The sequence below is a fragment of the Zonotrichia albicollis genome, unplaced genomic scaffold (genome assembly GCF_047830755.1).
Source record: "Zonotrichia albicollis isolate bZonAlb1 unplaced genomic scaffold, bZonAlb1.hap1 Scaffold_73_unloc_1, whole genome shotgun sequence".
Lineage (NCBI taxonomy): Eukaryota > Metazoa > Chordata > Aves > Passeriformes > Passerellidae > Zonotrichia > Zonotrichia albicollis.
Genome location: NW_027428459.1, coordinates 286,748 through 301,936, shown reverse-complemented (window position 1 = coordinate 301,936; position 15,189 = coordinate 286,748). Strand labels below are relative to the sequence as shown.

The following is a 15,189-nucleotide window of genomic DNA, read 5'->3' as shown; positions in this document are numbered from 1 at the left end:
GAAGAGGAGGAGCGGGAGGAAGAGGAAGAGGAGGGACAAAGGCGGATCGAGGCTGAGCGGACGGATCCACGCGGTCGACCAGCCTGAATTCGCAGCCCCCGCCTGAGGGATCATCGCCCCCGGAACGCGCCGGTGAGCAGGGACGGGAGCCCGGCCCTGATATCCCGGGGGGTGCCTGGGTTGGGTTTTTGGGGGGATGTTTGGAGAATGAAGAAGTCCAAGGCTGAGCGGAAAAGGCCCCTCGGGGGGACATCGGGGGTGGCGGTGCCGTCCTGCCGGGGACGGCCTGGGGGGATCTCGTTGCCCTCGGCTGTGGCACGGAGGCAAATCCCATGGTGTCCTTGTCCTTCCTCCCCCAGAGCAGGAGCGGAGCATGGAGAGCAGGGAGGACAAATGCCCGCGGCAGGAGCTGGTGGAAGAGGCCGTTTTGAGCGGCTCCACGGCGCAGGAAGGCAACGGGGAGGAAAAGGCGCGGAGATGCCGCACGAGGAGGGGCTGCAAACGCAGCCGGCGGGGATGTGAGGAGGAAAGAGCCGGCCTGGGCCGGGAAGGCGGCCGGAGACGGAGGCAGAGCTCGGAGCTGGTGCTCCGTGAGCAGCTCCGTGATGGGGAGAAGCCCCACACGTGCGGGGAGTGTGGGAAGAGCTTCAGGTGGAACTCTGTACTAATCAAGCACCAGAGGATTCACACTGGGGAGAGGCCCTTTGAGTGTGGGGAGTGTGGGAAGAGCTTCACAGAGAGCTCCAGCCTGATCGTGCACCAGAGGATCCACACTGGGGAAAGGCCTTTCGAGTGTTCCGTGTGTGGGATGCGCTTCACCCAGAGCTCCGCACGGAACATGCACCAGAGGAGCCACACAGGGGAGAGGCCCTTCGAGTGTGACAAATGCAGGAAGAGGTTTCAGACCCGCGCCGATCTCTTCCGCCACTTTCAGACTCACACAGAGGAGAGGCCCTTCCAGTGCCCCGACTGTGGGAAGGGATTCCGGAAGAACTCCACCCTCATCGCCCACCAGCGTATCCACACAGGGGAGAGGCCCTACGAGTGTGATAAATGCAGGAAGAGGTTTCGGACCAGCGGCCTTCTCCTCCAGCACTATCGGATTCATACAGAGGAGAGGCCCTTCCAGTGCCCTGAGTGTGGGAAGGGATTTAAGCACAACTCCACCCTCATCAAACACCGGCGCATCCACACTGGGGAGAGGCCCTACGAGTGTCCCCAGTGTGGGAAGAGCTTCTCACGGAAGTCTCACTTGACCCAACACAAACGTAGACACCAGTAAGGGAAGCCCTGTGAGTGCCCCGAGTGCGGGCAGAGCTTCGTGCGCTGCTCCAGCTCCATCCCCCACTGGAGGAGGCACTGTGGGCACAGCCCTGGTCACTCACATTCCCTGTGATCCGTGCTGGGAACAGACAAGGAGGCTTCAAATTTTGGTTTGGCCTTAATATTTCTCCCTTCTCCATCTCTTTGCACTCCAAAATCCATGCGGGATGGATCTGTAACCTCAAAACCACTCAAATCCCACTGAAAACAGGTCGATCTTACCCCAAAACTTCTCAATCGCAACTCAAAGAAGTTAATGTCATAAAACACTCACTCGATTCTCAGCCACCTGAGTAAGATTGGGCTGGAAGGAGACTGAGAGAAGCGTGACCTCAGTTAGGGTGGTGGGATGGGGATTATCTTGGGCTGGGTGTGTGGGATGTATTTGATACGAAATAAAACTTTCAGACTTATTAATTTCTCTCCTGTTCATGTTGAGACGTTGCAGTTCTGTTTGCAGAGTGCCGCCTCCCAGAGTGTCCCCTCAGAGTTGCCGCCCTTGGCATGAGCCCGCCCCTTTCCCCTCACGGTTCCCGCCATTTCCCTGCCCCTTTCCCCTCACGGTTCCAGCCGGTTCGGGGAGAGGAGCAGGGCTGGGGGAGATGGAAGGGGAGGGATGAAGGCGGAGAGAGAGCAGCGATGGCAGGAGGAAAAGGAGGTGGGGTTAGGGAGCAGGAGGAGGAGAAGGGATGGAGGAGGCGGGATGGAAGAGGAGAAGCAGGCGGAGATAACGCTGAGGAGCGGCAGGGGGGATGCAAGAGGAGGAGCGGGAGGAAGAGGAAGAGGAGGGACAAAGGCGGATCGAGGCTGAGCGGACGGATCCACGCGGTCTGGAGCCCAGCCTGAATTCGCAGCCCCCGCCTGTGGGATCATCTTCCCCCGCACCGCGCCGGTGAGCAGGGACGGGAGCCCGGCCCTGATATCCCGGGGGTCCCTGGGTTGGGTTTTTGGGGGGATGTTTGGAGAATGAAGAAGTCCAAGGCTGAGCGGAAAAGGCCCCTCGGGGGGACATCGGGGGGTGGCGGTGCCGTCCTGCCGGGGACGGCCTGGGGGGATCTCGTTGCCCTCGGCTGTGGCACGGAGGCAAATCCCATCGTGTCCTTGTCCTTCCTCCCCCAGAGCAGGAGCGGAACATGGAGAGCAGGGAGGACAAATGCCCGCGGCAGGAGCTGGTGGAAGAGGCCGTTTTGAGCGGCTCCACGGCGCAGGAAGGCAACGGGGAGGAAAAGGCGCGGAGATGCCGCACGAGGAGGGGCTGCAAACGCAGCCGGCGGGGATGTGAGGGGGAAAGAGCCGGCCTGGGCCGGGAAGGCGGCCGTAGATGGAGGCAGAGCTCGGAGCTGGTGCTCCGTGAGCAGCTCCGTGATGGGGAGAAGCCCCACACGTGCGGGGAGTGTGGGAAGAGCTTCAGGTGGAACTCCCATTTGATCGAGCACCAGAGGATCCACACTGGGGAGAGGCCTTTCGAGTGTTCCGTGTGTGGGATGCGCTTCAACCACAGCTCCACCCGGAAGAAGCACCAGAGGAGCCACACAGGGGAGAGGCCCTTCGAGTGTGACAAATGCAGGAAGAGGTTTCAGACCCGCGCCCATCTCTTCCGCCACTTTCAGACTCACACAGAGGAGAGACCCTTCCAGTGCCCTGACTGTGGGAAGGGATTCAGGCAGAACTCCAACCTCATCGCCCACCAGCGTATCCACACAGGGGAGAGGCCCTACGAGTGCGATAAATGCAGGAAGAGGTTTCGGACTAGCGGCCTTCTCGTCAAGCACTATCGGATTCATACGGAGGAGAGGCCTTTCCAATGCCCTGATGTGGGAAGGGATTCAGGCACAACTCCTCCCTTGTCACCCACCGGCGCATCCACACTGGGGAGAGGCCCTACGAGTGTCCCCAGTGTGGGAAGAGCTTCTCAGACAGCTCTAACTTGACCCAACACAAACGTAGACACCACTAAGGGAAGCCCTGTGAGTGCCCCGAGTGCAGGCAGAGCTTCGTGCGCTGCTCCAGCTCCATCCCCCTCTGGAGGAGGCACTGTGGGCACAGCCCTGGTCACTCACTTTCTCTGTGATTCAGGTTGGGAACAGACATGGAGGCTTCAAATTTTAGTTTGGCCTTAATATTTCTTCTTTCTCCATCTCTTTGCACTCCAGAATCTACGAGGGATGGATCTGTCACCTCAAAACCACTCAATTCCCACATAATACATCTCGATCTTACAACAAAACTGCTCAATCGCAACTCAAAAATGTCAATGTCATAAAAAACTCACTCGATTCTCAGCCACCTGAGTAAGATTGGGCTGGAAGGAGACTGGGAGAAGCATGACCTCAGTTAGGGTGGTGGGATGGGGATTATCTTGGGCTGGGTGTGTGGGATGTATTTGATACGAAATAAAACTCTCAGAGTTACTGATTTCTCTCCCGTTCATGTTCAGTCACTTACAGTTCTGTTTGCACAGTGCCGCCTCCCAGATTGTCCCCTCAGAGTTGCCGCCCTTGGCCTGAGCCCGCCCCTTTCCCCTGACGTTGCCCGCCCTTTCCCTGTCCCCTTTTCCCCTCACGGTTCCGCCATTTCCCAGCCCCCTTTCCCCTCACGGTTCCCGCCCTTTCCCTGCCCCCTTTTACCCTCACGGTTCCGCCATTTCCCTGCCCCCTTTTACCCTCACGGTTCCGCCCTTTCCCTGCCCCCTTTCCCCTCATGGTTCCGCCATTTCCCTGCCCACTTTCCCCTCACGGTTCCAGCCGGTTGGGGGAGAGGAGCAGGACTAAGGAAGATAGAAGGGGAGGGATGAAGGCGGAGAGAGAGCAGCGATGGAAGGAGGGGAAGAAGGCGGGGTTGGGAGGAGAAAGAGGAGAAGGGATGGAAGGGGCGGCATGGAAGAGGAGAAGCAGGCGGAGATAACGCTGAGGAGCGGGAGGGGGGATGGAAGAGGAGGAGCGGGAGGAAGAGGAAGAGGAGGGACAAAGGCGGATCGAGGCTGAGCGGACGGATCCACGATCTGGAGCCCGGCCTGAATTCGCAGCCCCGCCTGTGGGATCATCGCTCCCCCCATCGCGCCGGTGAGCAGGGACGGGAGCCCGGCCCTGATATCCCGGGGGGTGCCTGGGTTGGGTTTTTGGGGGGATGTTTGGAGAATGAAGAAGTCCAAGGCTGAGCGGAAAAGGCCCCTCGGGGGGACGTCGGGGGGTGGCGGTGCCGTCCTGCCGGGGACGGCCTGGGGGGATCTCGTTGCCCTCGGCTGTGGCACGGAGGCAAATCCCATGGTGTCCTTGTCCTTCCTCCCCCAGAGCAGGAGCGGAGCATGGAGAGCAGGGAGGACAAATGCCCGCGGCAGGAGCTGGTGGAAGAGGCCGTTTTGAGCGGCTCCACGGCGCAGGAAGGCAACGGGGAGGAAAAGGCGCGGAGATGCCGCACGAGGAGGGGCTGCAAACGCAGCCGGCGGGGATGTGAGGGGGAAAGAGCCGGCCTGGGCCGGGAAGGCGGCCGGAGATGGAAGCAGAGCTCGGAGCTGGTGCTCCGTGAGCAGCTCCGTGATGGGGAGAAGCCCCACACGTGCGGGGAGTGTGGGAAGAGCTTCAGCAGCAACTCCCATTTGATCACGCACCAGAGAATTCACACGGGGGAGAAGCCCTATGAGTGTGGGGAGTGTGGGAAAAGCTTCAGCCAGCGCCACAATCTGATCAGGCACCAGAGGTCCCACACTGGGGAGAGGCCCTTTGAGTGTGGGCAGTGTGGGAAGAGCTTCGGGTGGAACCCCGAACTGACCAGGCACCAGAGGATCCACACTGGGGAGAGGCTCTACGAGTGTGGGGGGTGTGGGGATAGTTTCAGGAGGAAGTGCGAACTGATCAAGCACCAGAAGATGCATACTGGGGAGAAGCCCTACGAGTGTGGGGAGTGTGGGAAGTGTTTCAATCGGAGCTCCCACCTGATCGAGCACGAAAGGTTCCACACTGGGGAAAGGCCTTTCGAGTGTTCCGTGTGTGGGATGCGCTTCAGCCACAGCTCCGCCTGGAACAGGCACCAGAGGAGCCACACAGGAGAGAGGTGCTTCGAATGTTCCAAGTGTGGGAAGAGCTTTCAGACCCGCGCCAATCTCTTCCGCCACTTTCAGAGTCACAGAGAGGAGAGGCCCTTCCAATGCCCCGACTGTGGGAAGGGATTCAGGCAGAAGTCCAACCTCATCAAACACCGGCACATCCACACTGGGGAGAGGCCCTTCGAGTGTGATAAATGCAGGAAGAGGTTTCAGACCAGCTCTGATCTCTTCAGGCACTATCTGATTCACACAGAGGAGAGGCCCTTCCGCTGCCCCGACTGCGGGAAGGGATTCAAGTACAACTCCACCCTCGTCACCCACCGGCGCATCCACACTGGGGAGAGGCCCTACGAGTGTCCCCAGTGTGGGAAGAGCTTCTCCAGCAGCTCTAACTTGACCCAACACAAACGTAGACACCACTAAGGGAAGCCCTGTGAGTGCCTCGAGTGCGGGCAGAGCTTCGTGCGCTGCTCCAGCTCCATCCTCCACTGAAGGAGGCACTGTGGGCACAGCCCTGGTCACTCACATTCCCTGTGATCCATGCTGGGAACACACCTGGCTGCTTCTCGTTTTAATTTCACCTGAATTTTTTTCTCGTCTCGATCTCTTTGCACTCCAAAAGCCAAGAGAGATGAATCTTTTACTGCAAAACAACTCAAATCCCAGTGAAAACAGCTCACTCTTGCCCCAGAATGCTCAGTCCCTCCTGAGAAAAACTCCATGCCATACAAATTTTCCTCGATTCTACAGCCGCCAGGCTGACATGGGGTTGGGAGGTGATTTACAGTAGTGGGATCTCAATTAGGGTGGTGGGATGGGGATTGTGTGGGGCTGGTTGTGTGGGATGTATTTGATAGCAAATAAAACTCTCAGAGTTACAGATTTCTCTCCCGTTCTTGTTCAGTCCGTTGCAGTTCTGTTTGCACAGTGCCGCCTCCCAGATTGTCCCCTCAGAGTTGCCGCCCTTGGCCTGAGCCCGCCCCTTTCCCCTCACGGTTCCCGCCCTTTCCCTGCCCCCTTTCCCCTCACGGTTCCCGCCCTTTCCCTGCCCCCTTTCCCTTCACGGCTCCAGCCGGTTCGGGGAGAGGAGCAGGGCTCGGGGAGATGGAAGGGGAGGGATGAAGGCAGAGAGAGAGCAGCGATGGCAGGAGGAAAAGGAGGTGGGGTTAGGGAGCAGGAGGAGGAGAAGGGATGGAGGAGGCGGGATGGAAGAGGAGAAGGAGGCGGAGATAACGCTGAGGAGCGGGAGGGGGGATGGAAGAGGAGGAGCGGGAGGAAGAGGAAGAGGAGGGACAAAGGCGGATCGAGGCTGAGCGGACGGATCCACGCGGTCTGGAGCCCAGCCTAAATTCGCAGCCCCCACCTGTGGGATCATCGGCCCCGCATCGCGTCGGTGAGCAGGGACGGGAGCCCGGCCCTGATATCCCGGGGGATCCCTGGGTTGGGTTTTTGGGGGGATGTTTGGAGAATGAAGAAGTCCAAGGCTGAGCGGAAAAGGCCCCTCGGGGGGACATCGGGGGGTGGCGGTGCCGTCCTGCCGGGGACGGCCTGGGGGGATCTCGTTGCCCTCGGCTGTGGCACGGAGGCAAATCCCATGGTGTCCTTGTCCTTCCTCCCCCAGAGCAGGAGCGGAGCATGGAGAGCAGGGAGGACAAATGCCCGCGGCAGGAGCTGGTGGAAGAGGCCGTTTTGAGCGGCTCCACGGCGCAGGAAGGCAACGGGGAGGAACAGGCGCGGAGATGCCGCACGAGGAGGGGCTGCAAACGCAGCCGGCGGGGATGTGAGGGGGAAAGAGCCGGCCTGGGCCGGGAAGGCGGCCGGAGACGGAGGCAGAGCTCGGAGCTGGTGCTCCGTGAGCAGCTCCGTGATGGGGAGAAGCCCCACACGTGCGGGGAGTGTGGGAAGAGCTTCAGGTGGAACTGCGAACTGATCGTGCACCAGAGGATTCACACTGAGGAGAGGCCCTTTGAGTGTGGGCAGTGTGGGAAGAGCTTCAGCCAGCGCTGCAATCTTCTCAGGCACCAGAGGACCCATCCTGGGGAGGTGCCCTACAAGTGTGGGGAGTGTGGGAAGAGCTTTACCCAGAACACCAGCCTGGTCAAGCACCAGAGGTCCCACCTTCGGGAGAAGCGCCACGAGTGTACGGAGTGTGGGCACAGCTTCCGATGGAGGTCGAACCTGATCAGGCACCAGAGGACCCACACTGGGGAGAGGCCCTACGTGTGTGGGGAGTGTGGGAAGAGCTTCACAGTGAGCTCCAGCCTGATCCAGCACCAGAGGATCCACACTGGGGAAAGGCCTTTCGAGTGTTCCGAGTGTGGGATGCGCTTCAGCCACAGCTCCGCCCGGAAGAAGCACCAGAGGAGCCACACTGGGGAGAGGCCCTTCGAGTGTGACAAATGCAGGAAGAGGTTTCAGACCAGCACCCATCTCTTCTGCCACTTTCAGACTCACACAGAGGAGAGGCCCTTCCAGTGCCCCGACTGTGGGAAGGGATTCAGGCAGATTTCCAACCTCATCACCCACCGGCGCATCCACACTGGGGAGAGGCCCTACGAGTGTGATAAATGCAGGAAGAGGTTTCGGACCAGCACCCATCTCCTCCAGCATTATCAGACTCACACAGAGGAGAGACCATACCAGTGCCCCGACTGTGGGAAGGGATTCAGGCAGATTTCCAACCTCATCACCCACCGGCGCATCCACACTGGGGAGAGGCCCTACGAGTGTCCCCAGTGTGGGAAGAGCTTCTCCAGCAGCTCTCACTTGACCCAGCACCAACGGAGCCACCACTAAGGGAAGCCCTGTGAGTGCCCCGAGTGCGGGCAGAGCTTCGTGCGCTGCTCCAGCTCCATCCCCCACTGGAGGAGGCACTGTGGGCACAGCCCTGGTCACTCACATTCCCTGTGATCCATGCTGGGAACACACCTGGCTGCTTCTCCTTTTAATTTCACCTGAATTTTTTTCTCTTCTCGATCTCTTTGCACTCCAAAAGCCAAGAGAGATGAATCTTTCACTGCAAAACTACTCAAATCCCAGTGAAAACAGCTCACTCTTGCCCCAGAATGCTCAATCTCTCCTGAGAAAAACTCCATGCCATACAAATTTTCCTCGATTCTACAGCCTCCAGGCTGACATGGGGTTGGGAGGTGATTTACAGTAGTGGGATGTCAATTAGAGTGGTGGGGCGGGGATTGTGTGGAGCTGGGTGTGTGGGATGTATTTGATAGCAAATAAAATTCTCAGACTTTTTTCTCTCCCGTTCATGTTCAGTCCGTTGCAGTTCTGTTTGCAGAGTGCCGCCTCCCAGAGTGTCCCCTCAGAGTTGCCGCCCTTGGCCTGAGCCCGCCCCTTTCCCCTCACGGTTCCCGCCCTTTCCCTGCCCCCTTTCCCCTCACGGTTTCCGCAATTCGGCCACCGGGATCGGGGTAGGAAGAGGACGGAATGAGGAAGAGTCGGAGCAGCCGCCACAGCAGAAGAGGAGAGGGAGCATCTCGTGCCCCAGGCGCTCCCTCAAAGTGCCACAGCCCCAGAAGCATCGCCCCACATCCCGCAGGTTCCTGGGGAGGGGGAGCGCGGCCCAAATATCCCGGGGGGTGCCTGGGTTTGGGGTTTGTTTTGGGGGGATGTTTGCAGCTGGCAGGGCCCCAAAGCCGAGCCGCAAATGGCCCTCGGGGAGACATCCGGGGTCTGCAGTGGCTGCTGCCAGTATGAACCCAGTTGCTCCCCCGTGCGCTTCCAGTTTCCTGGGCAATCCCAGTAATAGCCTGGTCATTCCCAGTATGGGCCTGTGCACTCCCAGTATCATCCTGGTCACTTCCCCTGCCTCCCTGCCTGATCCCAGTCACTCCCAGACGAGGTCACTCCCTCCCAGTGATTCCCCATGATGATGCAATTGTCTCCCAGCATGGTCCCAGTTGCTCCCAGTTCCTCCCACTTTCATCCAGTGTGTTCTCCGTTCTCCCAGTTGTCCCTGGCATAGTCCCAGGCACTCCCAGTGTGATCCCAGTCTCTCCCAGCAATGGCTCGGTCACTCCCACTCGCCCCCAGCGTGTTCCCAGTTCCCCCAACACCTTCCCAGTCAGTCCCAGTTTGGTGCCAATCACCACCTGCATGGTCTCCGACCCTCCCAGTATATCCCAGTTGCCCTGAACATTCTGGCAGTCATTGCCAGGCACTCCCAGTCACCTCAGCGTGGTTCACTTGCCCCCACTTTTACCCCAGTTGCTCCCAGTTCCTCTAATTCAGTCCCCAGTTGGCTCCCAGCATGGGCCTGGTAGCTCCCAGAAGCCCCCATTGAGGGTCCAATCACAGCCACTCTTATCCCAGTATGATTGTAGCCACTCCCAGTATGATCCCAGTATGATCCCAGCCCCCATGAGTGCGATCACAATCTGCCCTGGGAACGCAGTGTGATCTGGAATGATGTCTGTACAAACTCACTACAATCCCAGTGTCATCCCAGCGTGGTGTCAGTGCAAAGCCAGTACAGTCCCAGTAATTCCATGTACGACCCCGGTATGATGTCAATACAGAACCAGTACAGCCCCAGTCACTCCCAGTATGATGTCAGTACAGAACCAGTGCACCCCAGGCACTCCCAGTACGACCCCGGTATGATGTCAGTACAGAACCAGTACAGCCCCCGTCACTCCCAGTATGATGTCAGTACAGAACCAGTACAGTCCCAGTCGCTCCCAGTGTGATGTCAGTACAGAACCAGTACAGCCCCAGTCACTCCCAGTACGACCCCAGTATGATGTCAGTACAGAACCAGTACAGCCCCAGTCACTCCCAGTACGACCCCAGCGCAGCCCCGTCCCTGGCAGCGCAGCCACTGCTGGGATCCCCCAGCCCTGTGTGCGTTCCCCCCTGGCGGATGAGCCGAGAGGAGCCCCAAGGGCTGGCAGTGGCCAGGCAGGGTCCCCAGCAAGGCCCAGTTTGGATGTGCAGCCCCCAGTTTGCCCAGTTCGCCTCTCCTTTGGCCCGGGCCGGGTTCACCCCTCCCGCCGCGGCTGGAGCAGCCGAGAGCCCCGCGCTGCCCATCCCGACCTGTCCCGGCTCCATCCGCGCTCCTGCCGCGGCTGCGAGGGCTGCGGGAACGGGGCACGGAGAGTGCGGCTGCTGCTGGGGGAGGAGGAGGAGGGAGGGAAGGGCAGGGATGAACGATGAGGAAGAGGCGGGGTCGGGGGGAGGAGCAGGGGGGTTGGGATGGAAGAGGAGGAGCGGGAGGAAGAGGAAGAGGAGGGACAAAGGCGGATCGAGGCTGAGCGGACGGATCCACGCGGTCGACCAGCCTGAATTCGCAGACCCCGCCTGTGGGATCATCGCCCCCGGAACGCGCCGGTGAGCAGGGACGGGAGCCCGGCCCTGATATCCCGGGGGGTCCCCGGGTTGTGTTTTTGGGGGGATGTTTGGAGAATGAAGAAGTCCAAGGCTGAGCGGAAAAGGCCCCTCGGGGGGACATCGGGGGGTGGCGGTGCCGTCCTGCCGGGGACGGCCTGGGGGGGATCTCGTTGCCCTCGGCTGTGGCACGGAGGCAAATCCCATCGTGTCCTTGTCCTTCCTCCCCCAGAGCAGGAGCGGAGCATGGAGAGCAGGGAGGACAAATGCCCGCGGCAGGAGCTGGTGGAAGAGGCCGTTTTGAGCGGCTCCACGGCGCAGGAAGGCAACGGGGAGGAAAAGGCGCGGAGATGCCGCTCGAGGAGGGGCTGCAAACGCAGCCGGCGGGGATGTGAGGGGGAAAGAGCCGGCCTGGGCCGGGAAGGCGGCCGGAGACGGAGGCAGAGCTCGGAGCTGGTGCTCCGTGAGCAGCTCCGTGATGGGGAGAAGCCCCACACGTGCGGGGAGTGTGGGAAGATCTTCAGGTGGAAGTACCAACTGATCGAGCACCAGAGGATTCACACTGGGGAGAGGCCCTTTGAGTGTGGGCAGTGTGGGAAGAGCTTCAGCCAGCGCTGCAACCTTCTCAGGCACAAGAGGACCCATCCTGGGGAGGTGCCCTACGAGTGTGGGGAGTGTGGGAAGAGCTTTACCCAGAACTCCAACCTGGTCAAGCACCAGAGGTCCCACCTTCGGGAGAAGCGCCACGAGTGTACGGAGTGTGGGCAGAGCTTCCGATGGAGGTCGAACCTGATCAGGCACCAGAGGACCCACACTGGGGAGAGGCCCTACGTGTGTGGGGAGTGTGGGAAGAGCTTCACAGAGAGCTCCAGCCTGATCGTGCACCAGAGGATCCACACTGGGGAAAGGCCTTTCGAGTGTTCCGAGTGTGGGATGCGCTTCAGCTACAGCTCCACCCGGAACAAGCACCAGAGGAGCCACACAGGGGAGAGGCCCTTCGAGTGTGACAAATGCAGGAAGAGGTTTCGGACCCGCGCCGATCTCTTCTGCCACTTTCAGACTCACACAGAGGAGAGACCCTTCCAGTGCCCCGACTGTGGGAAGGGATTCAGGCAGAAGTCCCACCTCATCACTCACCGCCGCATCCACACTGGGGAGAGGCCCTACGAGTGTGATAAATGCAGGAAGAGGTTTCGGACCAGCGGCCTTCTCCTCCAGCACTATCAGACTCACACAGAGGAGAGACCATTCCAGTGCCCCGACTGTGGGAAGGGATTCAGGCACAACTCCACCCTCGTCATTCACCGGCGCATCCACACTGGGGAGAGGCCCTACGAGTGTCCCCAGTGTGGGAAGAGCTTCTCACAGAGCTCTAACTTGACCCGACACCAACGGAGGCACCACTAAGGGAAGCCCTGTGAGTGCCTCGAGTGCGGGCAGAGCTTCGTGCGCTGCTCCAGCTCCATCCCCCACTGGAGGAGGCACTGTGGGCACAGCCCTGGGCACTCACATTCCCTGTGATCCATGCTGGGAACACACCTGGCTGTTTCTCGTTTTAATTTCACCTGAATTTTTTTCTCTTCTCGATCTCTTTCCACTCCAAAAGTCAAGAGAGATGAATCTTTCACTGCAAAACTACTCAAATCCCAGTGAAAACAGCTCACTCTTGCCCCAGAATGCTCAATCCCTCCTGAGAAAAAGTCAATGCAATACGAATTTTCCTCGATTCTACAGCCAGCCTGTGGTTTAGAGTAGTGGGATCTCAATTAGAGTATTTGGGCGGGGATTGTGTAGGGCTTGGTGTGTGGGATGTATTTGATAGCAAATAAAACTCTCAGAGTTACTTTTTTCTCTCCTGTTCATGTTCAGTCCGTTGCAGTTCTGTTTGCACAGTGCCGCCTCCCAGAGTGTCCCCTCAGAGTTGCCGCCCTTGGCCTGAGCCCGCCCCTTTCCCCTCACGGTTCCGCCCTTTCCCTGCCCCCTTTCCCCTCACGGTTCCCGCCCTTTCCCTGCCCCCTTTCCCCTCACCGTTCCCGCCATTTCCCTGCCCCCTTTCCCCTCACGGTTCCGCCCTTTCCCTGCCCCCTTTCCCCTCACGGTTCCAGCCGGTTGGGGGAGAGGAGCAGGGCTGGGGGAGATGGAAGAGGAGGGATGAAGGCGGAGAGAGAGCAGCGATGGAAGGAGGGGAAGAAGGCGGGGTTGGGGAGGAGAAAGAGGAGAAGGGATGGAAGGGGCGGGATGGAAGAGGAGAAGGAGGCGGAGATAACGCTGAGGAGCTGGAGGGAGGATGGAAGAGGAGGAGCGGGAGGAAGAGGAGGGACAAAGGCGGATCGAGGCTGAGCGGACGGACCCACGATCTGGAGCCCTGCCTGAATTCGCTGCCCCCACCTGTGGGATCATCGCCCCCACATCGCGCCGGTGAGCAGGGACGGGAGCCTGGCCCTGATATCCCGGGGGGTGCCTGGGTTGGGTTTTTGGGGGGATGTTTGGAGAATGAAGAAGTCCAAGGCTGAGCGGAAAAGGCCCCTCGGGGGGACATCGGGGGGTGGCGGTGCCGTCCTGCCGGGGACGGCCTGGGGGGATCTCGTTGCCCTCGGCTGTGGCACGGAGGCAAATCCCATGGTGTCCTTGTCCTTCCTCCCCCAAAGCAGGAGCGGAGCATGGAGAGCAGGGAGGACAAATGCCGGCGGCAGGAGCTGGTGGAAGAGGCCGTTTTGAGCGGCTCCACCGCGCAGGAAGGCAACGGGGAGGAAAAGACGCGGAGATGCCGCACGAGGAGGGGCTGCAAACGCAGCCGGCGCGGATGTGAGGGGGAAAGAGCCGGCCTGGGCCGGGAAGGCGGCCGGAGACGGAGGCAGAGCTCGGAGCTGGTGCTCCGTGAGCAGCTCCGTGATGGGGAGAAGCCCCAAACGTGCGGGGAGTGTGGGAAGAGCTTCAGGTGGAACTGCGAACTGATTGAGCACCAGAGGATTCACACTGGGGAGAGGCCCTTTGAGTGTGGGCAGTGTGGGAAGAGCTTCAGCAGGAACTCCGGACTGATCGATCACCAGAAGATCCACACTTGGGAGAGGCCCTTTGAGTGTGGGCAGTGTGGGAAGAGCTTCAGTAGGAACTCCCATTTGGTCAAGCACCAGAGGATCCACACTGGGGAGAGGCCCTTTGAGTGTGGCGAGTGTGGGCAGAGCTGCCGATGGAGGTCGGACCTGATCAGGCACCAGAGGACCCACACTGGGGAGAGGCCCTACGTGTGTAGGGAGTGTGGGAAGAGCTTCACAGAGAGCTCCAGCCTGATCGTGCACCAGAGGATCCACACTGGGGAAAGGCCTTTCGAGTGTTCCGTGTGTGGGATGCGCTTCAGCCACAGCTCCGCACGGAACAAGCACCAGAGGAGCCACACAGGGGAGAGGCCCTTTGAGTGTGACAAATGCATGAAGAGGTTTCAGACCCGCGCCCATCTCTTCTGCCACTTTCAGACTCACACAGAGGAGAGACCCTTCCAGTGCCCTGAGTGTGGGAAGGGATTCAGGCAGAACTGCACCCTCATCAGGCACCGGCGCATCCACACTGGGGAGAGGCCCTACGAGTGTCCCCAGTGTGGGAAGAGCTTCTCACACAGCTCTAACTTGACCAAACACCAACGGAGGCACCACTAAGGGAAGCCCTGTGAGTGCCCCGTGTGCGGGCAGAGCTTCGTGCGCTGCTCCAGCTCCATCCCCCACTGGAGAAGGCACTGTGGGCCCAGCCCTGGTCACTCACATTCCCTGTGATTCAGGTTGGGAACAGACATGGAGGCTTCAAATTTTAGTTTGGCCTTAATATTTCGTCTTTCTCCATCTCTTTGCACTCCAGAATCTACGAGGGATGGATCTGTCACCTCAAAACCACTCAATTCCCACATAATAGATCTCGATCTTACAACAAAACTGCTCAATCGCAACTCAAAAATGTCAATGTCTTAAACAACTCACTCGATTCTCAGCCACCTGAGTAAGACTGGGCTGGAAGGAGACTGGGAGAAGCGTGACCTCAGTTAGGGTGGTTGGATGGGGATTATCGTGGGCTGGGTGTGTGGGATGTATTTGATACGAAATAAAACTCTCAGAGTTACTGATTTCTCTCCTGTTCATGTTCAGTCCGTTGCAGTTCTGTTTGCACAGTGCCGCCTCCCAGAGTGTCCCCTCAGAGTTGCCGCCCTTGGCCTGAGCCCGCCCCTTTCCCCTCACGGTTCAGGGCCTTTCCCTGCCCCCTTTCCCCTCACGGTTCCCGCCCTTTCCCTGCCCCCTTTCCCCTCACGGTTCCCGCCCTTTCCCTGCCCCCTTTCCCCTCAGGGTTCCCGCCCTTTCCCTGCCCCCTTTCCCCTCACGGTTCCCGCCCTTTCCCTGCCCCCTTTTACCCTCACGGTTCCCGTCCTTTCCCTGCCCCATTTCCCCTCACGGTTACAGCCGGTTGGGGGAGAGGAGCAGGACTAAGGAAGATAGAAG

At 59.8% G+C, this 15,189-nt stretch overlaps 4 protein-coding genes across 4 annotated transcripts; all 4 read left to right on the top strand.

Annotated features, from left to right (window-relative positions):
- Positions 1-364: 364 nt before the first annotated feature.
- Positions 365-1,747, top strand: LOC141728003 (uncharacterized). Its single transcript, XM_074534299.1, has one exon. The coding sequence runs from the start codon at positions 374-376 to the stop codon at positions 1,280-1,282; it is 909 nt and encodes a 302-aa protein (XP_074390400.1). The 5' UTR covers positions 365-373; the 3' UTR covers positions 1,283-1,747.
- Positions 1,748-1,883: 136 nt separating this feature from the next.
- On the top strand, positions 1,884-3,718 carry LOC141728004 (uncharacterized). Its single transcript, XM_074534300.1, has one exon. It carries the CDS (start codon positions 2,457-2,459, stop codon positions 3,252-3,254), a length of 798 nt encoding a protein of 265 aa, XP_074390401.1. The 5' UTR covers positions 1,884-2,456; the 3' UTR covers positions 3,255-3,718.
- Positions 3,719-4,207: 489 nt separating this feature from the next.
- LOC141727997 (uncharacterized) lies at positions 4,208-6,247 on the top strand. Its single transcript, XM_074534293.1, has 2 exons — positions 4,208-4,385; positions 4,614-6,247. Exon 2 carries the CDS (start codon positions 4,628-4,630, stop codon positions 5,786-5,788), a length of 1,161 nt encoding a protein of 386 aa, XP_074390394.1. The 5' UTR covers positions 4,208-4,385; positions 4,614-4,627; the 3' UTR covers positions 5,789-6,247.
- A 187-nt stretch (positions 6,248-6,434) lies between these two features.
- Positions 6,435-14,786, top strand: LOC141727982 (uncharacterized). The gene is given in 4 exon segments (XM_074534267.1): positions 6,435-6,758; positions 6,992-8,127; positions 11,242-12,220; positions 13,357-14,786. Coding segments are annotated over 3 exon segments (3,225 nt in total). The 5' UTR covers positions 6,435-6,758; positions 6,992-7,000; the 3' UTR covers positions 14,476-14,786.
- The last annotated feature ends 403 nt before the right edge of the window (positions 14,787-15,189 follow it).

Coding starts and splice junctions, on each gene's coding strand:
- LOC141728003 (XM_074534299.1), top strand. CDS start 374: ATGGAGAGCAGGGAGGACAAATGCCCGCGGCAGGAGCTGGTGGAAGAG.
- LOC141728004 (XM_074534300.1), top strand. CDS start 2,457: ATGGAGAGCAGGGAGGACAAATGCCCGCGGCAGGAGCTGGTGGAAGAG.
- LOC141727997 (XM_074534293.1), top strand. CDS start 4,628: ATGGAGAGCAGGGAGGACAAATGCCCGCGGCAGGAGCTGGTGGAAGAG.